Genomic DNA, 26688 nt, shown 5'->3' on the forward strand with positions numbered 1-26688 from the left:
TTTTTTTTTTTTTTTTTTTTTTGAGACAGGGCATGTCTATGTAGTTGAAACTGGCCTCCAACTTGCAGGGATTCCTCCTGCCTCAGCTGGCTGAAATGTGTTTCTTATATGACAGTAAATTTAGTATTTCTGTAACTTGCTTTCTTTTGTTTTTAGTAATTGTGAGGTACAAGGACATTTAAAACTGAATTTCTGTTAATTGTCAGGAATTTCCTACTAGCTTCTGTTTAAATTCTTGGTACATACACCTCATTTTTCCTTTTTAGTGACAAAAGAATTTTTATTGCATGCTATATTTTATAATTATAATGTATATTTTTAAAAGATTTCTGTACATGTGTTTTAGACACAGTTCAACTGTTTTCAAAGAACTTGCATATTAGCAAACATCATGCTTTCCATAATCTGAAAAGATTTCTGCATGTACCCCAACATAATTATAGATTATATCCAGTGCATTAAAAAATCTCATTCAAGTATAATCGATTGATAGAAACTGCGGGGAGAGGGTGGCTAGAAAATTCAGTTTTTCGCTTTCTAACCTCCGCAGTAGAGGAAAGGAGATCAGAATGAGGCTGGAACGGGTGGTGAGCAAGCCAATCCAGATATCCATTACAATGAGTAAACAGCAATACAGTAAATAAAAATCAAACTTAAACTAAAACGAATAGGCCAGGGGTGGGAGGTGGGGTAAGAACTAGATAATGGGGGGCGGGGGCTACAAATGTGGGTAAACTGGATAAGCTACAATAAGGGTATGTGTGTGTGTCTGCTCTTAAAAAACAAACTGGAACAGGGATGGCAGACTCCAAGTCACAAGTTGGATCTCACTCTTTTCCCAACAAAAGATTATAGAAAACTTAATGCAATTTCAATCATCTGTAATATCCGAGGCTTTCTCTTGGGGTTCATGACTAACATCTCATGATCTAAGCTAGTCTGGAGTCAGAGCTGTTCTGGAAATCAGAGCAAGGAATTACATAGTTGAATACAAAAATATAAGCAGAAAACTCCACAAGGGATGGCAGAGTAAGCCATTAGTTTACAATCATTCGCAATACCAACAGGAAGCTTGATATTTTCTGGTTTCACCAGTCATGTCTGGTGGACCCAAGCTGGGATCGGAGTCAAGGATGTCCCAGAGTTTTTAGTTTGCTTTGTTTGAGAGGCTGAGTGAGTAAATACTCAGAAACTATGCCATTTCAAATCAGTAGTTGAGGAATGAGTTACCCAATACATTGAACAGAGAACCATCAGGTGCCAGAAGGGGAATAGAGTTGTAGGTTTACTTCATGTCATATCTCAAAATTTCAAGAAGAAATAAACAGAATTCAAGCCTTGGAAGAAAGAACTACAATAAGCAAGATCCTTATCCTGGGGTACTCACTGTGATCCAGACTCAGACATATAAAGTGGTGCAGAAAACCGCAGTCTCATTGGCTTGCACGTGGTGGTGGAATTGAGAGCTGCCAGACTGGCTGGAGACTCCCCTCTCAGAAAGGAGGGAACCACATGGGGGAAAATAAAACCTCCAAATAAATCTCACCCCTGAACTGGACATGCGCTGAGCAGAGATTTTTAGAAAGGCCGAGGTGAAAACAATATAAAACTCCAAGGGTACAGAGCAGAGATTTCAGGAGCTGCCTCACCAGAAGAGACAGAAAACACTAGAAACAACATAAACATTCAAAAATAGAAGATTCATTAAAGAAATTATGATGTAAATGTATAGTATAACACAAGAAACTGATTAGAAGAATGTTTGGGGCTAGTATTTAATGATTGTAGAAATAATCACATTTCTAAGGAAAGAATTAAGCAGGTTAGGGTGGCTGTGGTTGCACACACCTATAATCCCAGCTACTCTGGAAGGAAGATCACAAGTGTAAAGCCAGCCTGGGCAGATTAGCTAGACGACCTCCATCTCAAAATAAAATAAGAGCTAGGAATGTAGTTCAATGCTCCCTGGGTTCAATCCCCAGTACAGTGGAGGGAGGAAATCAAGCAGGTTAAAAAACATGTCTAAATCCATAAAATGTGCAACAGCAAGATTGAACCCTAATGCAAACTATGGTCTTTGGGTGATAATGATGTGTCAATTTGATTCATCAACTGTAATAGATGTATCACTTGAGGGGGATAATAATAATGGAGGAGGCTATGCATATGTGAAGATGGAGGATATACAAGAAATCTCTATACTTGCCCCTCAATTTTGCTGTGAACCTAAAGCTGCTTTTAAAAAATAGTATATTAAAAAACAAACTATGCATAGTATTATTCCAACTTTGCATTTAAAACATGTCCCCCCAAATGCCAAAGAGATATACATCAAAATATTAACAGGTGGGCTGGGGATTTTGTTCAATGGCACCATTCCTGCCTTGCAAGCGCAAGGTCCTGAGTTTGATCCCCGGTACCAAAAAAAAAAAAATTTAACAGGTTTTCTGGACCATGGATATATCTATGGGTGATTGCCTTTGAATTGCCTTTGATTGGCCTGTGATTTGGTTATTCTCCATGATTTCTTTAAGGACTATATATGTATTACTCTAATTTATATCTAACCCTAAGCTATACAGGAAAACTATTTTTTATACAGTAAGTATATAGTATGGGTCAGATGCGTTTACATATATAATCTTTCACCCTCAAAACAACCGTTAAAACTAAGTGTATTTTTACCCTTTTTATATGTACATCAGATGATGGAGTTGAAGTTCAAAAAGATTAAACAGTTGGGCTAAAATCAAAGAGCTCGTTAAGTGGGAGAGCTGAGATTCAAAATGTTTGATTAAAAATCACACTCTTTCCAGTTCAGGACTGTATGTCCTTCAAAAGGAGGTTAGAGCCTAAAAGAATCTCAAAAATTGTGGAATTTGAACTCCCCTTAACAGATGAGAAATCGAACCCCAGAGAAATTAAATGACTTGACCAAAAGCAAATCATTCACTAATGATTGAAAACAACAGCAACAGTGCTTGTTTGGGCAGCACACGTACAGTACTAAAATCCCCTGTGCAAGGATGGCAGGTAAATCTGTGAAGAGTTAGATGTTTACAAGTAAAAAGAACAATATCAATACCAAAAAACACAAACACACCAAGCCTGATTGGCAGACCAGTGACCCTTGCTGTGCTTGGTTTAGATAGGCCATCTGTCATTCCCTAGCGCGGGTTTGTTTCTCGCGCCCCATCTCTGGCTCTGGTCAGGTACGCTAAGTAGGGAGTAGGGGGAGAAAAAAAAAAAAAAAAGCGTTGTCTTGATGCGTTGGCCGGGAATCGAACCCGGGTCAACTGCTTGGAAGGCAGCTATGCTCACCACTATACCACCAACGCCCGCTGTTCAGTGGCTTCTGGAATTATAAATATAAAAGTAGAGGTAGTGAATCTACTGAAGGTCATGGATTTATGATTTCAAGGCAGGATCGCTAAAACTTCCTGATGCCGGGAGCCTGAGAGCCGGGACCACGGGGTGGCTGCAAAGAAAGCGTCAGTTCAGCTCCGCGAGGGATATTTCTCCGCCGCTATCGCCCTGCTTCCCTCACAGCCGGACGCTCCCAGCTTCGCGACGCCCCGCTTGGATCCACTGGGTGTCGGATTCCGTCTTGGGTGAGGGGGTGATGGGCCAGTACTAGATCCACCAACGCCTATCTCCGCCTCACCAAAGGAGAGGAGTGCGCAAAGGAAACGGAGCTTCAAGGTTTAAAATGACGAGGAAGTAACAGATAGGAATGAGCAATCGGTGACAGTTTTATTTTCTTGTTTTGCAAATAGAATCAAGAAGAGTATTTTAATTGAAACAATAGATTAAATACATTGCTATGATCATACATTGTGCTTCATCAGTTTATGATAAACTGAAAAGAAAGTAGAAAAATGCAGCGTTATGTGTGTCAGGATGGCCGAGCGGTCTAAGGCGCTGCGTTCAGGTCGCAGTCTCCCCTGGAGGCGTGGGTTCGAATCCCACTTCTGACAATATCCTTTTCAGTAACACAACCCTTAGAGAAGGTAGTATTCTGACAATATCCTTTTCAGTAACACAACCCTTAGAGAAGGTAGTATTCATAAATGGTTGTTTTTATTTCATTTCGGGATATGTAACTAGAGGAAGACTGTTATACACTACTGTAAATGTTGGATGAAATCCAATATGCAGTTGAAGCTAAGATCTTTCCTTATGAAAGAATAGAAATTTTTACTTTAGACTCCAATTTCCTGGTGCCTGTTTAGTCTTTTATCTGACAACAATGTACAAGGGACCCTCAAGTTATCACCGGCCTGACATATGAACAACTTGGGTTAATTGGTTAATGGAAGATCCATCTGCCTCTTGTTATCCATAGAGTGTACCCAGGTAAACATCCAGATATCAGCTGTATTGACTTACAACCAACTTGAGTTACAACCAGCCCTCAGGAACCGATTGAGTTCATAAATCAAGGATCCACTGTATTGAGCCTTTTCTATATGTCAAGTGCACTGAGACAGGTCGTTATCAGTCTTTGACGGAACAAGAGAAAGCCCTTTATTCAGGGACCCTTGATTTGCTGCAATTACCCCGAATCTTTTCATGCTAAGGCAATGGTTTCAAGCTTTGGTGAACAGGGTAATCCCCATCCACCTCCTTGCCCAACCAACCCCCACCACCAATTCTAATCTTGTAGGTTTCCTGTTTCACACCAGGAAAAGAAATAAACAGACCAAATGGAGAACAGATGGGGAAAATAAATTCACAGAATTGGTTGCTTCAAGAAATCCTTTTTGTAGGAGATCTCAAATCATTTTCTGATTTGGGAGAAGCTGGGCATGTAAAAAGCCTTGTTGTGAGGTGGGGCCTGAAATCTAAATTTCTAAGACCTACTAAATCTGCGTTTTACAAAATCTACGGGTGATTTGAATGTATATTAAATTTCAGAACTGTCTCCCTAATAGTCTAAGTGTTTTTCCACAGGCCGATCTTTAACCTGGAATCTCTATCTCTTGCTTCTCACCAGGCCTTTTATTCAGTATCATTTAGCTATTTACCATTTTTTAAGCTTGAAAGTGGTTGTTTGTAATGCATAGGAATTGAGGATGGGGCAAGAAAATGCTTACTACAAGATTTGATATTTTTAAATAATGGGTATATATTTTGGTTTAACTTGTGAATGGGTGACATAGTTGTGATTACAATAATCAGTGAAGACTGTACAACATAAGGGTTGAGAGCAGGGGTACTGGGGATTGAATTCAGGGCCTTCACACTGAGCTGCATCTCTAGACATTTTGAAACATTTTTAAATTTTGAGCTGGGCATGGTGATGCACGCCTGTAATCCCAGCACTTGGGAGAGTGCGGCAAGAGTATTGCTGTGAGTTTGAGGCCAGCCTGGCCTGAGACAAGGTCTCCCTAAATTGCCTAGGCTGGCTCAAGTTGTAATCCTCCTTCCTTAGCCTCCCAGAATGCTGGGACTACAGGTGTGCATCACCACAACTGACAATAAGAAATTTTAGATGCCTGTTATTACAAGAAATCTCAAAGAAACTAAACCAAAATTACCAACAGCAATCATTGAAAAATAGAAATGGATAGTTAATTTACTTAAATCTCCCCATAGATAATTAGATACCACCCAGTTGGGAGGATATGAAGTATTTTCACAAGTACTAAACACCATAAAATGTATGTTTTTAAATTTTTTAAAAAAGGAGAAAGGCATGTTGTGGGAATAGTAAGAAACTCCATAGATCTAACTATAAACATTATTCTTGAGAGAGAAGTACAAATAGGTTGAGATGGTCTATGTTGGAAGTTGAGAAATTCAGGAAAATAATGTAATAACACAAGGTGCTTATGTAATTCACCTCTCTACCCAACCCCCATGCACCTCACCTCCATCATGTACCCATATCGCTCCTCCGCCAAGTACTGGGGATTGAACCCAGAGCCTTCACACAGCTATATACTGTACCCTTTTAATTTTTTTGGTATGAGGGATTGAACTCAGGTCTTTGTACTTTCAAGACAGGCAGCAGAACCACTGAGCTAAATCCCCAGCCCTGCTGGCTCAATTTTTGAGACAAGTTCATGGTAAGTTGCTCAGTCTGGGCTTGAATTTGCAGTTTTCCTGCCTCAGCTTCCTGCATGTTTTTTTTCAGGTTCCTTCACATGAATCCAGGTTGACTAAGACTTGAACCAGGCACAGAAAAAGAGGGCAGTTAAAAATGTGAAATGATATCCAGGGACAAGTAGATTGTTAGTGCAACCTACTCTCTACCTGCAAGAGACCACCTAAGCTAAATATAGTGTACCATTATTCTAGCCAAGCTTACTTTCATTTCTGAGTTTAAAATAAATTTCCCACTGTTCATGATAGATAAAGTATGAATTAGGCTGACTGGGAATTAACTCACCCAGTTTATCCTTGCTACTATATTGTCATTTACTTAACTGACAGTAAAGGTGAGTCTGTGGATGTCCCCCAGGTTCAGTCATTTGCTATAAAAATATATGCAAGGGCCGGGAATTTAGCTCAGTGGCAACATGCCTGTCTCACAAGTGCAAGGCCCTGAGTTTGAGGCCCTGGTACCTCAAAAACAAAAACAAAAACATGCAAACGTTCACTTAACAATGTAAGTATACAATAAAATAAATACTCTTCCCCTTATGGTTCAGCAGCCAGTTGTATTCTAAAGGCATAATCTGTCAACTTCACAGTATCTGGGGGAAGGTGTAGTAATATGTAGAGTTATGGTCTGTTTGTGAGGTGCCATGCTTGGGATTTAGTCAGGCAGAACAGAATTCTTAATTCCATCTTTCCCTCTGTCTACCACATTTAATAGTTATGTGATCTTGAGTAAATTGTTTAACCTGTTTAAACTGCAGAATCTTCACCCCCAAAAAAGATAACCACCCTGTAATACTGCTGTGAAGATTAAATTGTATATGTCAAGTAACACAACTTGATGCTCAACTAATAATTACTAGCTAATATTACTTGGTAGTGTAAATGCCTACCATTCTTTTTTTGCCTCTTACATATTTTAATTGAATTCTCACAATAATATTGAGGTAGCTACTGTTGTCATCTCAGTATATGCAAGGGAAAATTGAGGTTGGGAGAATTTCATTTACACAGTACAGCATTCAATGTGATAGAGTTGAAAACCTGTGCATTCTGGGTCCAATGCAGCCATAATGCTACAGCACTGTTGTTACTCTGCTCCTCCGCCCGTCAGCAGAAATCAGCTGGGATCATGCTATTCTTCTTACATCAACAAGGTCAACCAATAGCAACTTCAATCACATCCACTGACCTACTCTGACATATACTATTCCCAAAGTCCATTTGGGAGCCTTGTCTCCAAAATAACAATGGATAAAATGACATGCTTAGAAACAGCTAACAATCACGTAAACTGTTTGTCTGTGTTATTAGTATACAGATTAACAAACTAATCTCCCAACATAGAATTTTTGTCTTAGGGTTGCACATGGGAAACTTGCTAGTATTTAAGTTTCTCTCTATTCTCTGCTTTTTCAACTCCACTGACCTCCCTCCCTTTTCCTGCACTATAAGTCCTCTCCTAACACCCCTCATACCGCAGTACTGATTCAATGTGTCTGCCTCAAACTGTCTTATCTTGTTTTCTCCTACAGGAAATTTGCACACAGCCTTATGAATTTTCTTCATGTCTCTCCTTCAGCACCTACTCCAACATTTTCTGCTTCTAAAAGGTGAGCTTCATCATGTACTTCATTGACTGGAATGAAAACCAGGAAGTTTTAAAGTTTATTTAGATCTACAACTATATTTCACATAACAAAATCCACACATGCAAGTTAAAAAAAATACAAAATATATAAGAAAGCAATGTTAAAGTGTCACACAAATGTTAATAATAAATTAATGACTTCTGTTTGTTTGAAATCAAAGAAGAGGAATTTTTTTCAAAAAGTCAAATAACAAAGACCTGGGTTATACAACATACTGTGAAGAAAGCTCCCATCTTTAGGGGGAACACACTTCTTACCCAGGAACCCCTAAAGTTACAGGACAGAATAATAGAAGACAGTCTAGAAGGCCCAAAGGCCCAAACCTTGACAGTAATATCAGACTTAGCATGAGGAGTCATTCAATTGACTTCCTCAATGATGGGGCCGGTACTGGGCCTCCCCTGGTGGGCTTGAGCCCCACAGCTGCTGCCTCCAGGAACGCTAGACCCTCCACAGAGCCTAGAAAAGATGGGGTGGCAGATTCGCTCCAGTTCCTTCTTCTGATGCTCATATTCCTCCTTCTCCGCCAACTGGTTGTGCTCCAGCCAGGCAAGGACTTCCTGACACTTGCCTTGCACTTTGCGCCTGTCTTCTTCAGGGCTCTTGTCCCTAAGACTTTCTTCTTGCAAGGAGCCCTTTATGTGGAACACAGGAGCCTCCAGGGAGTTTTTGGCAGCCACCCTCTCCCTCTGGGCCTCATCCTCAGCCTTGTACTGCTCAGCCTCATGAACCATTCTCTCCACTTCCTCCTTGCTCAGCTGGCCCTTGTCATTGGTGATGGTGATCTTGTTAGCCTTGCCTGTGCTCCTGTCAGTGGCTGTCACACTCAGGATACCATTGGCATCGATGTCAAAGGTCACCTCAATCTGAGAGACTCCACGCAGGGCAGGAGGGATGCCTCTGAGCTCAAAATGCCCCAGCAGGTTGTTGTCCTTGGTCATGGCCCTCTCGCCCTCATACACCTGGGTTAAGACCCCAAGCTGGTTGTCAGAGTAGGTGGTGAAAGTCTGGGTGTGCTTGGTGGGAATGGTGGCATTCCTCTGGATTATTGTGGTCATCACCCCACCTGCTGTCTCCAGCCCTAGTGATAGGGGAGCCACATCCAGCAGCAGGAGATCCTGCACTTTCTCACACTTGTCCCCCATCAACACTGCCGCCCGCACCGCAGCCCCATAGGCCACACAGCCTCATCAGGATTAATGCTCTTGTTCGGCTCTTTGCCATTGAAGAAATCCTGCAGTAGCTTCTGCACCTTAGGGATGCGGGTGGAACCGCCCACCAAGATGACATCATGGATTTGGGCCTTGCCCAGCTTGGCATCCCGCAGGGCCTTCTGCACAGGCTCCAGGGTGCTGCGGAAGAGGTCCAAGCACAGTTCCTCAAAGCGGGCACGAGTGATAGATGTGTAGAAGTCCATGCCTTCGAACAGGGACTCAATCTCCAGAGTGGCCTGGGTGCAGGAGGACAGGGTGCGCTTGGCTCGCTCACAGGCTGTGCGCAATCGGCGAAGGGCCCGTTTGTTGCCGCTCACATTCTTCCCATGCTTCCGCCGAAACTCCTCCACGAAGTGGTTCACCAGCCGGTTGTCAAAGTCCTCTCCACCCAGGTGAGTGTCTCCAAATGTAGCCTTCACCTCGAAGACGCCGGCGTCTATAGTAAGAATCGACACATCAAACGAGCCTCCACCAAGGTCAAAAATAAGGACATTGTGCTCTCCTGCCCCACGCCGGTCCAGCCCATAGGCAATGGCGGCCGCAGTGGGCTCATTGATGATCCTCAGCACGTTGAACCCTGCAATGGCACCCGCGTCTTTGGTAGCCTCGCGCTGCGAGTCGTTGAAGTAGGCAGGCACTGTGATCAACGCGTGCCTCACGGGCTGGCCCAGGAACTCTTCAGCCGTCTCCTTCATCTTGCTCAGCACCAAGGACGAGATCTCCTCGGGGTAGAACGCCTTGTCCTCCCCGCGATAGGACACGCGCACCTTGGGCTTGGCGCCCTCGCTCACCCCCTGGAAGGGCCAATGCTTTATGCCCGACTGCACCGTCGCGTCCAAGAACTTGCGCCCTGTCAGCCGCTTGGCGTCAAAAACAGTGTTGTGCGGGTTCAGGGCCCCTTGGCTCTGGGCGGCGTCTCCCACCAGCCGTTCGGTGTCGGTGAAGGCCACGTAGCTGGGCGTGGTGCGGTTGCCCTGGTCGTTGGCGAGGATCTCCACCTTGCCGTGCTGGAACACGCCCACGCACGAGAATGTGGAGCCCAGATCGATGCAGATCTCCACTTCCCTTGGGGCTTACATGGCTGTGGCTTCTAGCGCTTAGGATACGACTTCAGACTTCAGATGCAGGGACTCCGGAGGTCTGTGGTGCTCAGGAGAAAAGGGGCGCTCAGTAGAACCGACTGCTCCCGTGTGCTCTCCAGGCAGCCCGCGGAGAATCTGCCCCGCTCAGCGGCTGCCGGGCTTTTATAGGGCTGCGGGGCCCCGCGCCCCTCCCGCCCTCCCTGGCGGGAACCTTCCTGAGACCTCTCCGCGCACCGAGAGCCGTGGGTCCCCGCCCGCGCCGGCAGAGTCACTCCGAAAAGGTTCCCCCCGGCCGCCCGGGGCGGGAGGGGCGCGGACGCCTGGGCCGGCCCGTCTGCCTTCACCTCAGAGCTGCCGAAGAGAAACACCGAGAAAGTGCCAGCTTCTCCCGGCTGGTTCTCACCGCCCTCGGCCGTGGCTGAGGCAGTGAAGGCAGTAACCGAGGCCAAGCTCTCCGCCGCAGCTCCGGAAAGCTGGGGCGTCGTTACCACACAAACAGAGCAGAGCCGCCGCCTCAAAGCCGGGAGTTCACACAGTCGCTTTAGTATTTTTTAAAAGTTTATTGTGAAAAAACAAGAAAGCTCATTTTAAAATATAAACGTAATATTTTCAAAGCAGACGTTCTGTTCGTCAAAGGAAGGCGGCTGGATAGCAAAGTGAAGAGCGATACTGAAGACCACTTGCTGCTGTCTGCATTGGTGGTTCAGTGGTAGAATTCTCGCCTGCCACGCGGGAGGCCCGGGTTCGATTCCCGGCCAATGCACAAAATGCTTTTTCTATTTAGGCCTTAAGTTTTCGATATTTTTCTATTTTAAGATTTATAACACTTAAATATAAGAAACAAATTTGTCAGAGGCCTTGGGTTATTTTGACACGGTTCCTCCTCTTTAACAGCTTTCCTCAGAGAAGCCGGAGGTAGTGCTGAGGTGAGGGAATGCAACCTATGGGCCGTAGGAGGTACAAGGTCGCCAGATGTCGCTCCTGCGGCTTTCCAAGGCCTGTCTCCGAAATGGTAAATGTGCGTTTTTCTCTGTGGCAGAACTGGGATCCAATTCAGACTCAGGATTCCCGCGGAAAGTAAATTCCTACAGGGTCAAGGAAGAGATGGGGTCATCAGGCAGTAAAGCCACACTAGTTCCCATCAGGTCTGTGGCCTTATGAATTTAGCATATCAAAGGAATATATTAATTGCCTGATGCAAAGGAAACTTCTAATTTATTTATTTATTTATTTATTTATTTATTTATTTTTTAGGAAACTTCTAATTTAAAAAAGAGATATTGGGCTGGGGATTTAGCTCAGTGACGGCACGCCTGCCTCACAAGTGCAAGGTCCTGAGTTCGATCCCTGTACCAAAAAAAGAAAAAAAAAGAGGAATCTTAAAAAAGAGATATTGAAATGACCTGTTCCGTGGGTGGTTGTTTTCTCCAACAGATTAGAACTCCCTGGGTCCAGTGGGCCTCTGAAGAGGAAGAGAGGGTCAGGCTGCTGAGGTCAGTTCTCTCCCAGTGTTCAGGTGAGAAAAAGCAGCAGTTGGCTACTAGAGAAATTAGCAGTACTGGGAAGGTAATCAGTCCAGGAAAGAAAAATGTTTGAAGTGTCAAATGAATGACTTCCACAGTGGAAAAATCAAACTATCCTCAAAGAAAAGTAATCTATGTCATAACTCTGAGAGAGAGAGAAGTCAGGCCTAGGAGCCAGAATCAAGAAGGCCTGCAAGAGAAAGGACTTCACCTCAGAAGGAAAAGGATTGCCTGGCCTGGAGGTCTTTATTCTGGCTTGTTCAGGGACTGCCTTGTCTGGGCTCCCTAAAACTTTCTCCCTGCCTTCAGCAGCCTTAAAATACTTAGTGCGTTGGGGATGTTGCTTAGTCACAGAGCAGTTGTCTAGCATGTGTGATCCCATGTACACACAATTCCACCCATTTAACATCAAAAGTTGTGGACATAACCCTGAAGCAGGATATCAGTGTTCATGGCCTCACACGGTCATACTTTAATGTGTTTGTTTTCCGATGCTAGGGATGAAACCCAGCCTTCGGGGGTTTCCAGAAGCCATTTAGTTGTTCTGGCAGGCTGGAACTGGTATCCTCCTGCCTCAGACTCCTGAAGGTCTGGGATTACACCACACCAGGCCCAGTTTCTTTGTTTTTTGACTGATCTCTTCACAGAGGTTCAAGGGTTCATAGGGGAGTGTATATATGCAGTACAAACTTTGTACATACACTTAAACATAGCCATTTGTGTTTAGTAGCTTAGTTTGGTTATCTTTTAAAAGAGATCCGACTAAATAAATAAATAAATAAAAATGAAAAATAAGCCAGGGATTTAGCTCAGTTGTTCCACTGCCTACCTCGCAAGCACAAGGTCCAAGTTTGATCCCCTGTACCAATTAATCAATCAATCAATCAATCAATCAATAAATAAAAATAGATCAGACATTAAAGTAATGACTTACAGATTGTGAAGTGAAGGGATGCTTATCACCCAATATTGACCACAAAATAAAAGCAACTGTAGATTAAAATTTATAGCATGGTCCAAACTATATTTGAAGATCTGTCACACCAACTACCCATATTTTTAAACTTTATTCTTTTTATTAGTACATATTTGTCCTTTTTACTAGTACGTATTTGTTACACATATTGATCACATTCATCATAGGGCATTTGTAACTTTCCAGAATACATCTTATTGGTATGTTTGGTTTTTGGGGGGTGTCTTTTTGGTTTTTGTTTTTGGTACCGGGTATTGAACTCAGGACTTTGTACTTGCCAGCAGGCACAACACCACTGAGCTATAACCCTAGCCCTATTATCTGTATGTTTTAAATCAAGTCATTTCACCTATCTGGGCTACAGCTTCTTTGGTTTTAAAATAAGGAGAGTGAATGGCCTTGTTTCTAAGGATTTTTCCAGGTTCAGGCCAGGGAGTTAGCTCAGTGGTTCTGCTGCTTGCCTCTCAAGTGCAAGGTCCCAAGTTTGATCCCCAGTACCAAGAAAAAAAAAAGAAGAGGATTTTCCAGGTTCAAAAGGACTCTGATTTCAAACTTTTAAGAATTTATTAATTCCACAAATATTGAATCCAATATCATGGACAGACACTGAACCAGGCCTTAAGCATATAGTGAATAAAATAGACAAAGGCCTCTCTTGGAGCTCATATTCAAATGGGGGAGTGCCAAACAATAAACAAGTAAGCATACAGTAAGCACATCGATTGGTGATAAGTATAATGTAAAAAAAATAAAACAGGTGGGGAGAATTAGAAGTATGATGAATAGAATTATACTAAATGATCAAAGAGAACCCACTGATAAGGGGACATTTGAGTAAAGATCTAAATGGTATTGTCTTGGTCTAATTTCTGTTGCTGTAACAAAACACCTGAGACTCAGTGATTTGTAAAGAAAAGCGGTTTCTTTAGGTCACAGCTCTGGAGACTAGTCCAAGATCAGGTGGCCACATCAGCTTGGCTTCTAATGAAAGCCTCATGTGCTCCATGCCCAACAGAAATGTGCAAGGGCAAGCATGGCACTGGGAAGAGAGAAAATAGCCAAATTTTCATGATAGCTAACCTACTCCAACACTTCGGCACTGAGGACCAAGCTTCAAAATGAATTCGAACTATAACAGTCATGATGAAGCATGACATAGGTATCTGTAAGAAATAACATTCCTGAAACAGGAAACAGCAAAAGCTGTGCTGAAGCACAATTCATGTGTCTAAAATAGGACAAGAGTAACCAAGAATAAGCATGGCAAAGCAGAAGGAAATGAGATTAGAGAAAGAATGAGGAGCAAGATCACATTAGCATCTTGCAGTACACTGCAAAGGCTTTAGCTTTTACTCTGAGTACAAGGGGAAGTTATTTTGTTTTTTCCAGTACCGGGGATCAAACTCGACTTTGCACTTGCCAGGCAGGCGCAGCACCACTGAGCTACATCACCTGCCCACGGGGAAGCTATTTAATAGCTTGAGCAAAGAAGTGACTAAAAAAAGATGATTCTTTAGCCAAGGTGACTTTCAAGAAGGAGCTACAGGAGAAAGCAAAGTGTGGGCTATGGGATGTAGCTGTCACTGCCATTATGCCATAGGATGAGAAGTCATTTGTCCCGAATGTCCTTGTACCATCTGACTTCATTCTTGCAATCTGTCATTGAGCTTCGAAGGTCTCTCTGCACAGAGAAATACAGCCCTGTGTCCACTGAGAACAGCAATCCCATCACCAGGCAGAAAATGACTTGGTACCAAGGAGGAGAGATGGATGGAATCGGAATTTCAGGACCTTCTAGGAGAGACAAAGGAAAGAGAAAATGATAGCCATTTAAGTAGAAATCTGTAGTAAACAGTGAGGTCCCCAGTAGAAAGCCTTTGTGACTTCACCCCAGCTAGGGGCTTATGGCAAAGTCAAGAGGAGATAGGTAGGCCAGGAAATCTTCAGAGGTTATCTTTGTCTCTCCGCATTCCCAAAAAAGCACTAAATTAGCATTTTCTAAAGGGCAACCATGGCACATTGGTCTGAAGTTAGAGAAGACAAAGATTTGTGGTAACCTTGGTTTGGCAACTGCCATTTGAAACATGGTTTAAAGTTTTCTGCTGGGTTTGATGGTGCATGCCTGTAATCCTAGCCCTCTGGGAGGCTAAGGCAGGAGGATTGCAAGTTCTAGCCTCACCTTGGCAACTTAGTGATTTACCGAGACCTTGACTCGAAATAAAAAAATAAGGGGCAGGGAAGAAATGTACCTCAGTGCAAAGGTCCTAGGTTCAATCTGCAGAACCACACAAAAAAAGTTTTTCTTTACAACAGACTTCTTAAAGCCTTTAACATGCATTGTGAATATAAAAGGAGAGGAACAGAGTATGCATCATGTTCCACATCAATTTAACCACAGAACCCTTCATTTCAAAATGCTCCTAAGGAATTACATGACTGGGGAACTACAGAATCCACAGACCACATCAGTGGATCTTCACTCCCTACCTTCTCTCAGCCTAGGACTCCAACACCAGTCTCTCATAAGTACCTTCTGTTGCTTCCTGAAAAGGCATCACAAAGATTGCCTAATGCAAAATTTCAATAATAGCCATGGGCCTAGTTCTTTGTGGGGGAGAAGTATTTCCCAAGATCACACAACTGCCCTGAGCTACAGTTTGAGCTTAGGCTGAGAAGTCATTAGGCAGGCACAAGCCTCAGAATCCTATAGGTAGAGGGACATGAATCTAAGAGGAGTGGTTGAAATGAGGTGGAAAAGAGGTAGAATGATTATGTCTGGTAGATGTATTTCTGGAGAAGAAAAGATACCTTCTGTTAAAACTGAGTGAATGAAATCCATTTCCATAATCCCTGAGGAACAAAGTGGTTCAGAGCTGCACATCCACATAGCAGTCAGATCAGCTAGAACTTTGAGAGTGTCATGCATATCAAGAGGACCCCTCAGGAGAATGTCAAGTACCAAAGCCTAAAAAGGATCAGTAATTCCCGTTCTAACCCACCTTCCAAAGCCTAAAGCTCCTACCTTGGACAGTGATGGTCACAGGCTGTGATTTGTGGGGTGTCATTCCTATATGTCCTGTGCAGTGGTAATCACCACTGTGATTGTGGTTTGCTCGTGGGAGAGAGAAATTGCTATTGAAATTGAAAAATTTCTTGGCTATTCCATTGTGGTAGAATGTGACCTTTCCCAAAGGCCTGTCATTCCAGCTGTGACACCGCAGCACAATGTCGTCCCCCTCCTGGAACACTGGTTGGGAGGTCTGGAGCAGCAGCCAGTCTGGAAGACACACAGGAAGAAAAGTTTCTAAGAGTAAGATACAAGGCCTTTGCAGGAGCTCAGGGCTACATGACTCATAGAACTCGAAAGAACATTGGGCAACTGCTTCGTGGCAGATGTGAGTGTTCTTTTACAGGGAAAATATGGCATTTTGCCTGTGGGCTCTCTGAAGGATAGGAGTCTCCAGAAGTTCCAAAGAGCAGATACTTAAAAATTTTTCTGAAAAATGTAAAACACTATAATTACATAAGGAAATTAATCCATTTCAGTAACTAGAAGTTACCGAACAGGATCTGAAACATTTGATTTCTCATGGGTACAGAATTTATTGTCTGGAGATTACTAATTCAATAGTCACTCTCGAAAAAGTTTGGAAGTGAGCTAAGTGGCTATTAATGGTATTAACAGTGAAGCAGAACCTTAACAAAACATTCTCTCTTAATCCATTCAGGCTGCTATAACAAAATAGCATAATCTCAGTGGCCTATAAACAGCAGAAATGTATTTATCACAGTTCTGGAGTCTGGGAAGTCTAAGATCAAGGTGCTGGCAGCTTTTGCAACTGGTAAGGCCCCTCTTCCTGGTTTGTAGAATTGAGGCTCATTGCCACGTGTTAGAAGTGACACAAGAGGCCCAAAATCTTCTGGGCACCTCTTTTTTGAGGGGTGAGGGGCTCTGTTATAAGGAATCTACTCCCATTCATGACTCCACGCTCACCTACATAAATCACTTCCCCAAAGGCCCTACCTCCTTATACTGTCACCTTGGGGCTTAAGGTCAACAAATCAATCTTAAGGGATATCAACATTCAAGACCAGGACCCTGAAAAGTAGCTTAGTGGTGCAGTGTTTGCCCAGCATGTGTGAGGCCCTGGTTTTGATCCTCAAGATGATAAAAAAAAAATTCAAAATTGCCTTTCATCCACATAAGAAATGAAAATGTATGACTATTGAATTCAATGTTCAATTATAGCTCTGAACAAAAGGGTAACTAAAGAAAGTTTTAAAGTTAGTCACTTTTCAAAAAAAAAAAAGAAAGAAGAAGAAAAAAAATAGTTGATCACTTTTCCCTCCTCGACTATAAACACTCTCATTCCCAGCCACCCCCTCTTCATTGATGGCAGAGTAATCAAGTTTCAAAATTCAGCTACTTTGGAGGCTAAGTCTTGAAGAATGCATTAACTAACTTACTAGAGAAGAAACTCAAATTGCTCTGTTACAGAAATTAATATCTTGATTTATTCTATCTTAAATGAAAATTTATTTATGAGAACAATATTCTGGATATGAGAGGCAAGATAGTGTTACTGAGACAGCATGAAACAGAAATCTAAAGTCAGGATTCTTATTTTGGCTCCTGTCATCAGCTGTTGGGTGTCCTCAGCTTAAATTCCTTCTACAACAGAGGCCTGGAGTTAAGCACTTTCTCCCTAGCAACTCTTTGGACCTAAGTTTTTGTTATGTATAATTTATGTTTTCATGGGAAAAGTCAGAAGTACGATCTCTTTCTGGAGAGGAAAGTATACAAGGAGCAGGGATGAGTAGCTGTGATGTCACTGGGCAGGTTTTTTTAGTTTAACCCAATATTTCTGAATTTATTTTGCAGTGCTGGGTATCAAACCCAGGGTCTTGTGCATTCTAGCCAAATGCTCTATCACTGAACTATACCTCAGCCCTTTTTCCTCTTTCATGAGAGCACCAGCCATAAAAAGTGACTCCATATGAGAATTTCTCTGATATAGGGAGCCTTAAAGGGCCATTTAAAAAAAACTGCCTTCTTTGTAATAAACGGGAAAGTCTAAAGCACTGGATTCTTACATGTACCACCTGCAGGGTTTATGCATCAAGTTATAGCTGAAATAAATTATTCATATTTTCAGATGTTGGAGTGAGGTAGAAATAGTCTAGGAGTAGTTTCCTCACAGAATCTATTAAACTGTACACTACTTCATATTTACATAAGACTAAATCAGATCATGTAGTTCCTTGCATTATAATCATCTCATGACTTACATGATGGAATACTATTCAGCCATTAAAAGAATAAAATCCTGTCATTTGCAACAACGTGGATGGAACTGGAGATCATTATGTTAAGTGAAATGAAACAAGGGCTTTGGGGGAAAGACAAATATTATATAATCTCAATCATATATAGAATTTTTTTTTGGTACCAGGGATCAAACTTGGGACCTTGTGCTTGTGAGGCAGGTGGCAGAACCACTGAGCTAAATCCCCGGCAGAGAGAATAGTTTTTAAAAAGTTGATTGCACCAGGCATAGTGGTGCCCACCTGTAATCCCAGAACTCAGGAGGCTGAGGCAGGAGGATCACCTCTAGTTCAAGGCCACCCTGGGCTAATAGTGAGACCCTGTCTCAAATAAACTTAGATAAATAAACAAATAAAAATAAAAGGTTGATTTCCTACAAGTTGAAAGTAGAATGGTGGTTAGCAGAGGGTAATGAGAGGAGTGGGGAGGAAGGAATGGGGAGAGATTAGTCAATGGCTGCTGAGTTACAGTTAGCTAGGAGCAAGGTGTTCCGTGTGCTGTGGCACAGTAGGATGCCTATCATGTACCATATAGTCCAAAAAGCTAGAAGAAAGGATTTTGAATGTTTTCCCCATCAAGTATTTGAGGAGATAAATTATGTTTAACCTGGTTTAAACATTACACATACACACGTATCAAGCCATGACATTAGACCACTAATACATACAACGTTCACGTATCAGCTGAAAAAATTTAATTTTTGCAAAAACCATCTCAAAGGCCAGGGATTCAGCTCAGTGGTTCTGCTGCCTGCCTCAAAAGCACAAGGTCCGGAGTTCGATAACCAGTACCAAAAAAAAAAAATCTCATGAATTTTCATTTCATTCAGGAATAAAAGTTAAGGTCATTGCAACAGCTTGTCAGCCTCCACACCTCCGACCAGACTGTTTTCCCCCCTTGGGGTTCCGGCCTCCTGTCTCCTGGACTCCTGGCAGATGGCTTGTTAGCAGAGTGACCCCCTCACACTGGACAGGCAGGCTCCCACCAGGGGCCTTTACAGATCTCTGCCTCCAACGTCTATGCTTCCCCACATTAGAGCAGGGTGCTTTTATGAAGTACAGACCTCCTTCTGCTTCTCTCACACCCAGCTGCCCATCTATGGCCTTGCAACCCTCTTGCTCAATCAGGACTGAGGTAAAAACAACCTAATACATGCTGAGGAAATTCTAAGCAAAGGGGTGGGTGAAAAGGGAAATGAGATGCACATTGGTAGTTCCAGTACTCTGGGAAACTGAGGCAGGAGGTTCACAACTACAGCCTAATCTGGGCAATTTAGCAACTTAGTGAGAACCTACCTGGCTCAAAACAAAGACAGGTGGGGATATAGTTAGTTCAGTGCAAAGGCTCTGTTTCAAGACCTGGTACTGCAAAACAAGACAAGAAAAGGAAAGCAAAGGGAGGGAAAAGGAAAGGAAAGGAAAAGGAAAGGAAAGGAAAGGAAAGGAAAGGAAAGGAGAAAGGAAAGGAGAAAGGAAAGGAAAGGAAAGGGAAAGGAAGAAAAAGAAAATGAGTGGGCAAAACTACTTGAGCAAGTCAGAGTGGTGCTTCCCAGAAATCAGGCCAGCCCCCTTTCCTGCCAACATCCGCAGTGTCAGCAGGTTCCCCTCTCCTGGTCCCCCTACCCCTGTCCTCTACTGACCCGCGATCACGTCCAGATGCACAGGGTCGCTAAGGCTGGTCCCGCCCATCTGGCACCGGTACTCTCCCCTGTCATTTTTCTCGGCTGTGAACCTGTAGCTGGGATGGACCTCGGCGGGGATGGGGCTCCCGCTGTGGAGCCACTGGGTGGAGTGGTTCCCAGGGCTGCGGGCCCCCTCGCATGTCAGTGTCACGAGGTCTCCCTGGAGCACCTGGATCCATGGGGGCTCGCGTCTCACCACAGCCTTTGGGAGATCTGTTGAGGGAAGCAGAGCAGAAAGGAATGTGAATAATTAACGTTGGAGAGGCCATGGATCACAGAGGAGCCATGCTATGTGTCTCCTTAAAGATCTGTGTGCATACGTACAGCAGCCTCATTCTCCCGAATCTTCAGTGAATTTGGAAGGAATCATACAAAGAACCAAATCCCCGGCTCTACTGAAATAGGGGCACTGCCCGTGCTGAGCCGAAACCTGACTTTTGGTGGCAGGCTTTTCCTTACAAAGTAAATCCAGTGTCTTACTGTGAGGAAATAGCACCACCAAAACAAGAAAGCCAAGAGCAAACTCACCAGTTTGCCTTTCTGCAGAAGCTGTAAAAAAAGAGAAGAGAATGGATCAACACAGAGCAATAGAGGAAGATAACATTTAAATTGGCCCTGGTCACACACACTTATAATCCTAGCATTCTGGAAGGCTGAAGCAGGAGGATTGCAAATTTGAGCCCAGCCTGAGTAATTTAGCAAGATCCTATCTCAAAATAAACTTCTCAAGAGGACTGGGGATATAGCTCAGTGTGAAAGCCGTAGGTTCAATCCCTAGGGCGCGCACACGCACACACACACACACACACACACACACACAAGTGTAGAAGGAGAGAGGCAAGTTAAAAAGAGGTGATTTGGGCTTCTTCTTTTCCCATGACCCTTTCTGAGAACATATTTGCCCAGTTGTGCTGGCACACACCTGTAATCCCCAGCACTTGGGGGGCTGAGGCAGGAGGACCATAGGGAGTTCAAGGCCAGCCTGGGCTACACAATGCAAGGTCAGCCTGAACTACATAGTGAGATGCTGTCTCCAAAAAAAAAAGAGTCTATTTGCAGTTAACCTCCTGACTATCTTTTTTTTCTTATCCTCTTTATCTCATTTCTGTCCCCATGACATGACTACAAAGAGTAGTATGAATGTTTGGAGCACAGGGAGCTTCTCACGGATTGTGAAAGTATCTCCAAAATCTGACCTTAGGAACCATGGAAGCTATAAGAATTCAGAGTTCTCTCTTCCCTTTGTCTGACTCTAGCTTCTAGGGCCCACACCTTCTCCTTACCACACTGTCCCTGAAGTCCAGGCAGTAGGAGGGGCTGAAATGTCCCTCTCCCAGAAGGACTTCTACTCACCCAACACCAGCAAAAGTGTCAGTGGTTGAAACAGCCATCGGCCTCGAGGATATACATTCTGAAACATTTGGGTCTTCAAAGTCGTCTCAGATCTGGGCCAGAGTCCAATGAGGGTTAGGAGATGAACTTCGAAAAGAGGAAGGAAATTGTTTCATACTTTTGTACATATGTCATCAGTCACCAGATTCTCTTTCTGCTAATGAATCATTAACAAGTCAAGGAATAAAGCCTGCTTTATAGTAAATGCCTCTATCACGTAGCCCCTTGTTGTGTCCTTGGGAAAGCTCTGGGCTATTGCTTCTTGGTGAGGAAACAGGGAAACACTAAGAAGGAGACCTGGAGCTGGAGCCCAGGTCCTGGGTCCCACTTCAGTGTTGTTCCCACTCCACTTCCCATTTGCCTCACTGGCCAGTACAGAAAGTTCCACAGAAGCTTCAACTCTGACAAATCTTGCACCAAGAGATCAGAAAAAGAGCTGACAGGCAGAACAGAGAGAAACCCAAGTGCACAAACAATAAGCCACCCCCACCTCCGGTAAAATACAGAGGAAGTGGGGGGGGCTGACTAACCTTAAGACAGTGTGTACTCACACCTATGCACTAATGTAAACACTTATATACATCTGTATTCCCTCTAGAGTCACTATATTATTCACTCTGGGGTCATTATAGAGTACAATAGATACTCACACGCCCCCTTACTAACTCTAAGCTCACCGAGAATAAGGCACTCCCTTGCCAACTAGCTGCCCACCCCAAAGATAAGGCCTTAAAAGGTAGGTCAAAGACAAGTAAACAGACCAAAAAAGCTGCACATAGACCTCCAGAAGAAATGATGTTAGGCAGAGATGCCTGGAAGCCAATCCAGTTATGGTAAGTTCCGGGTGGAGGGAAAGGAGTCACGCACTCCCCCTCATAAAAACAGCTGAGAACAAAGGGCCCATGGGTCCTCCATCTTTCCAGAGCCCCCTACCCTGATTTTTTCTCATCAAGGTAGCTATCTATCATCTCCTCTCTCCCTCCTTTTCCACTTTGCAAATAAAGTGTCTTCCTTCCGTTAAACCTTGTCCCTCTAATTTATTTTTGGGGCTGAGTTATGTTCCTGGTGGGCTGCTGGGACAACAGAGCAGAGGTGCTCATCCTCCAGATGCAACAGAAAACACTTTTTTGTCTCTATATTAACTCTCTACACAGTTTTGACACCAAATTTTTGAGTTTTTTCTACACTAAGCAATTCTCCACACCAGCCCTACAACTCCTTTCTAACACTATCTACCTGGAATTAACATAAAATCCCACAGTTTGAGCTCTCAGTCCCACAAGATGGTGCCCCTTCAGAAGCCAGTGGCAAGCAGGGCCCCCTATATTTCTGACTGATGGCTATAAATTAGAAGTTCCTGCTGGCCCTTTTGCCACGGGCCTGTGATTCCACTACTCTCCAAGGCTGAGGCAGGAGGGTCACAAGTCTGAGCACAGCCTGGGCAACTAGGTGACTTAGCAAGACCCTGTCTCAAAATTTAAAAGTAAAAAAGGGCCGGGGAATGTAGCTTATGAAAAGGCCCTATGTTCAACCCCAGTACACCATAAACAAAACTAAAACCAAAACCCTCTATTTCTTATGTAATTAGTTAAGATGAGGCATTACTAGCTAGAGTGGGCCCCTAATGTAAAAGATAAAGAAATAATAACAGGGCAGCCCTTTGTCTGTTGCCCAGCCTCCCCATGATGTTTTTGCCATAGGAGTGCTGTTCAAGCAATGTAACTGTACTGCACCATGTTCCTGCCCAATGTTCAAGCAATGTACCTGTTTGTGCTGCATGATGTTTGTACCTAAGGTTTCAAGAATGTTCTGTTAACTCTGCCCATCCACCTCAATGAGCATTCTCACCTGGTAGGTGGGCCTACCCTCCTACCCTGAAAATCTCTATATAAGGCTGCTTGCATTGCTGTTCAGGGCTCTGACTTCAGAGTACAAACTCCTCTGAGTCCATTGGCATAATAAAGAATCCCTCCATCTCTCCAAGTGCCTCTGCACTTCTTTGCTGCCAGAGACCTTCAGATAGCTGTAACACTTGGCTGTAAAGCTGAGGTGTCACAGGAAAATTGGGATACAAAGACAGACCTATAAACAGAGAAAACGCCATATGAAGCTTGGAATCCTTCTGCCACAAGCCAAGGTACTACCAGAAGCTACAAAAAGCTCTGGACCAGATCTTTCCTTCCAGCCTTCAGAGCATGGGTCTGCACAAACCCTGAGCCTAACTTCTAGCTTCTAGAACAGTAAGACAAATTTCTGTTGTTACACTGGGTGTGGTGGCACATGCCTATAATCCTAGCACTTGGGAGGCTGATGCAGGAGGATTGCCGAGAGTTTGAGGCCAGCCTGGGGTACATAGTGAATTCTAGGCCAGCCTAAATTGCAGTGAGACTCTGTCTCAAAAAAAAAAAATGTTATGGTTTGGGTCTGGATGTCCCCCCAAAGCCTCATTTGGTCAGAGGTGGCTGAATCTGCAATGTGTAATCCTGGGATTAAGGGCATATGATTACTAAACCACTACATGTGAGTGAGTGGTTTAGCACCGCCCTAATCCCAGTAGTCTGGATGGGACAAAAGAGGCAGAAAGATGTGGGGAAGCTCTCTCTTGTTACCTTTGCCACCTTGTGTGCACCATGTTGTTTCTCCTCTATGAGGCCTGTTTGTCATCCCTGCCTTGAAGCCAGTCAATTATGGACTGAAACCTCTATGAACTGTGAGCTAAATAAACTCCTTCCCCTCTAACTTTGGCTGTCAGGTATTTTGTCTCAGCAGGGAGAGAAAAGTAACCAATACAAAAAGTTAAGAAAAAAAATTTGTTATTTAAGCTACTCAGTTTATGGTATGTTATTATGGCAGCCCTGGAAAACAAATAATTGGGTTAAGTAAAAAATATTACAAAAATTAATTTTACCTGTTCCTTTTACTGTTTTAAAATGTAGTTACTGGAGGGCTGGGATTTAGTTCAGTGGTTCCGCTGCCTGCCTTGCAAGCCCAAGGTCCCAAGTTCGATCCCCAGTACTAAAAATTAAAAAAAAAATTTAACGTGGTTACTAGAAAATTTGAATTCTTTATTTTTCTTTTGGACAGCACTAGTGTACTTGGCAATATTTATCCTGTCAGACTTACCAAAGAGCTATTTCTTCCTCTCCAAGGCCTTCATGTAGTAATGCTTGTCTATTCCACAGCCTGTGGTTAATGTGAAGTCAATCTATAATCATAACAGCATAACATCATAAGCATAACAGCAACTGGATTTTAAACTTGTGCTTTCCCCCGCCAAGCACTGAGGATTGATCCTGTATCTGCTAGGCAAGCACTCTGAGCTGGACATCCCCAATCTTTTTTAAAATATTTTATTTTGAGGCAGGGTCTCACTAAGTTGACCTTCCTGGTCTCACATTTGGGATCCTCCTGCCTGAGCCTCCCTGGTAGCTAGGATTACTGGTGTGCACCACCACATCCAGTTTAAAATTCTTTTGTTTTTTTTCTTCCTGTGCTTAGGAACAAACCTAGGGCCTAGAACAGGCTAAGAAAGTGCCCTACCAGTGCTTCATTTCTTTCAGCACTCACACTCCACTCTTGAGTGTGTCCTATATCTTCCCCAAATGAATCCTTCTCATGCCTCTTTAAAAAGAAAAGAAAAGCAAAGCAAGTGCTCCACCACTGAGCCACATTCTCAGACCTCAAACTCCTCTTGATAATCTATTTAGATGAGTTCTCTTGCTTTGACACTTGATACTCTTCTGAATACCATTCTTAGCTTTCCCTTTAAATCCATAAACTTCCAGTCATAGACTCTATGCTGCTGAGGCTGTTTTCAAGCTGAGGCTCAAATGATTCTCTTACCTCAGCCTCTCAAATACTGCAACTATAGGCACAGGGTACTATATTTTCCTGCCACAGACTTTTTTTTTTTCCAGCATAGTATTGAATCCAGGACCTTCACACTGCGCTGCATCCCCAACCTTTTTTTTTAAGTCACAGTCTCACTAAGTCACAAAATTGCCCAAGGTGGAATTGAACAAGCAATCCTCATGCCTCAGCCTCTCAGAATGCTGGGATTACAGACATGCCTCACCATGCCTAGCTAGTCACAGGCAAAAAAAAAATTAATTTTATTGGTACATTTTAGTTATACAATATAATGACATTCATCATTGGAGATTTGTACCTTTACGTAATATATCTTTTTTTTTTTTTGGTACCGGGGATCGAACTCCACACCTTGTGCCTGCAAGGCAAGCAGTGGAACCACCAAGCTAAATCCCCAGCCCTATGTAATATATCTTGATTCTTATTTTTTTCCCCATTCTCCTGCCCTCCCTCCAACCCTTCCACCCCTCTCTATTTCCAAAGACTTTGTTTCCATTTTTTCATTTTCTTGTGTTAATTCCATGTCCTTCTTTCCTTTCCCCTACCCCTCCCAGTTCCCCTTCCCCTTTGCACCTTTTCTTCCTATTTCACATTATCCATTATACATTTTGATCCTTATTTACACTTTCAGTTTCTCACACCAGAGAAACTATTTGGTATTTACACATGTGTGTCCTATTTATTTGACTTCATAGACATTTTTTGCTATCAACTTAACACCTATTCATCCATCCTGATTTTTAGGGCCATATCTGTTGGGCTGACCTGCTTTATTTTGCAACTAGTGGGGAGAACTGAATAGATGCTATATCATTTAAAAATCAGTCATTCTATGAGAACACTCACATTGCTCAATGAGCCACAGTGAGTAACTTCATCTCAATCACTTTGATTTTTTTTAGGCACATACCATCGTGATGGTACTCAGTGATACTAAACTTCAGGAATTAGATTGCTGATTCATCTGTATGTTGATGAAGATATAGCATGTCCTTTAAGTTTGGGCTGTAAGAAGTTCCTCTTCCTATTTCCTAATGAAAGAAAATGTATCTGTCCATTGCTTCTCGGCCTTTTGGCTAAAATCAAGTGAAAATGTATCTGTCAACCCTAGAGCACTAAAACATAAGGTTAAATAAAATATATTATTAAAATAAATTTTATCTGTTCCTTTTTAAATAACCTTAAATAAAATAACTAAGTTTGGGGGGAATATTTACCCCCAAAACCATTTTAGAGTAGTTGACCTTGAGCCATTTTGTCTGATAATTATTAGATAGAAGAATCAGTAACTGAGGCCACTTAGTTTAGATTGAATCTCTGCCGCAGAGAAACTTTCAATCTGGTAATCTTATTCTTCATCTCCTGGAAATCTATTTTCATCTGTTTTATGGATTCCATTTGTTTCCTATGTTGGGATTCCATCATGTTCCCGAGCTCCTCTCTAGATTTATTAATCATGTCTTACACTAGGAGCACAATTTCTCCTGTTATCTGAGAAGTTATTTCTGATTTCATTTTTTCCAGATCCCCTTTTGTTGCCAGTTTAGTGGGTCCAGGTGGTTGAGTATCAGAGTGTTCCATCTCTTTTCCCTTTGGGGTTGCTGTAGGTGATCTGGAAGTCTGGTTTTGAGACTTATTTATGTGTTTTCTCATTTCCACTGGGGGGGCAGGGGGGGTAATGTTGGTGCCCACGCGGCTCACTTCCTCTGAGCTGGGAGAGGTGGGACAGGGGCTGGAGCACCAGTAGGGATGGTGGCCCAGAAGCCCCTTCCTCTGGACCAGGAGCAGTGGGACGGCGACTTAGAAGCCCCTACCTCTGGGCCGGGAGCGGCGGGACCTGGTAATCTTATTCTTGAGTAATGGAAAG

General features: G+C 43.2%; 2 protein-coding genes and 3 non-coding genes across 7 annotated transcripts; 2 read left to right on the forward strand and 3 right to left on the reverse strand.

Annotated features, from left to right (window-relative positions):
• Positions 1-3266: 3266 nt before the first annotated feature.
• Trnar-ucu (transfer RNA arginine (anticodon UCU)) lies at positions 3267-3338 on the reverse strand. Its single transcript has one exon. It is a non-coding gene; the product is annotated as a tRNA-Gly (tRNA).
• A 556-nt stretch (positions 3339-3894) lies between these two features.
• On the forward strand, positions 3895-3977 carry Trnal-cag (transfer RNA leucine (anticodon CAG)). The gene has a single exon. It is a non-coding gene; the product is annotated as a tRNA-Leu (tRNA).
• A 3953-nt stretch (positions 3978-7930) lies between these two features.
• Hspa6 (heat shock protein family A (Hsp70) member 6) lies at positions 7931-10050 on the reverse strand. The gene is given in 2 exon segments (XM_004921180.3): positions 7931-8938; positions 8941-10050. Coding segments are annotated over 2 exon segments (1932 nt in total). The 3' UTR covers positions 7931-8116.
• Positions 10051-10607: 557 nt separating this feature from the next.
• Positions 10608-21118, reverse strand: Fcgr2a (Fc gamma receptor IIa). 3 transcript variants are annotated; one of them, XM_004865140.4, is made up of 5 exons: positions 20913-21118; positions 20088-20108; positions 19518-19772; positions 15575-15829; positions 10608-11138 (listed from the first exon to the last, which is right to left on the reverse strand). In XM_004865140.4, the coding sequence occupies exons 1-5, from the start codon at positions 20977-20979 to the stop codon at positions 11113-11115; spliced, it is 624 nt and encodes a 207-aa protein (XP_004865197.1). In that variant the 5' UTR covers positions 20980-21118; the 3' UTR covers positions 10608-11112. The 3 variants fall into 3 exon arrangements, with proteins under 3 accessions (XP_004865197.1, XP_087047010.1, XP_004865196.1); XM_087190884.1 differs by lacking the exon at positions 10608-11138 and adding an exon at positions 11262-11400; XM_004865139.4 differs by lacking the exon at positions 10608-11138 and adding an exon at positions 12631-14346 and having other exon boundaries at positions 20913-21117.
• On the forward strand, positions 10746-10816 carry Trnag-gcc (transfer RNA glycine (anticodon GCC)). Its single transcript has one exon. It is a non-coding gene; the product is annotated as a tRNA-Gly (tRNA).
• Positions 21119-26688: the final 5570 nt, after the last annotated feature.

This window comes from Heterocephalus glaber, unplaced genomic scaffold (assembly GCF_053883595.1).
Source record: "Heterocephalus glaber isolate CG9 unplaced genomic scaffold, H.glaber_assembly_v1.0 deba00001561, whole genome shotgun sequence".
Taxonomy (NCBI): Eukaryota; Metazoa; Chordata; class Mammalia; order Rodentia; family Bathyergidae; genus Heterocephalus; species Heterocephalus glaber.

What these genes read in the sequence shown, in the direction of transcription:
- Fcgr2a (XM_004865139.4), bottom strand. Translation starts at nt 20,979, where the DNA reads ATGTTTCAGAATGTATATCCTCGAGGCCGATGGCTGTTTCAACCACTG. An exon ending in TTCTGCAGAAAGGCAAACTG is followed by an intron (nt 19,773 to 20,087) that starts GTGAGTTTGCTC and finishes TTCCCTCAACAG; the next exon opens with ATCTCCCAAAGGCTGTGGTG. An exon ending in TGTGACCATCACTGTCCAAG is followed by an intron (nt 14,347 to 15,574) that starts GTAGGAGCTTTA and finishes TGTCTCTCCTAG; the next exon opens with AAGGTCCTGAAATTCCGATT.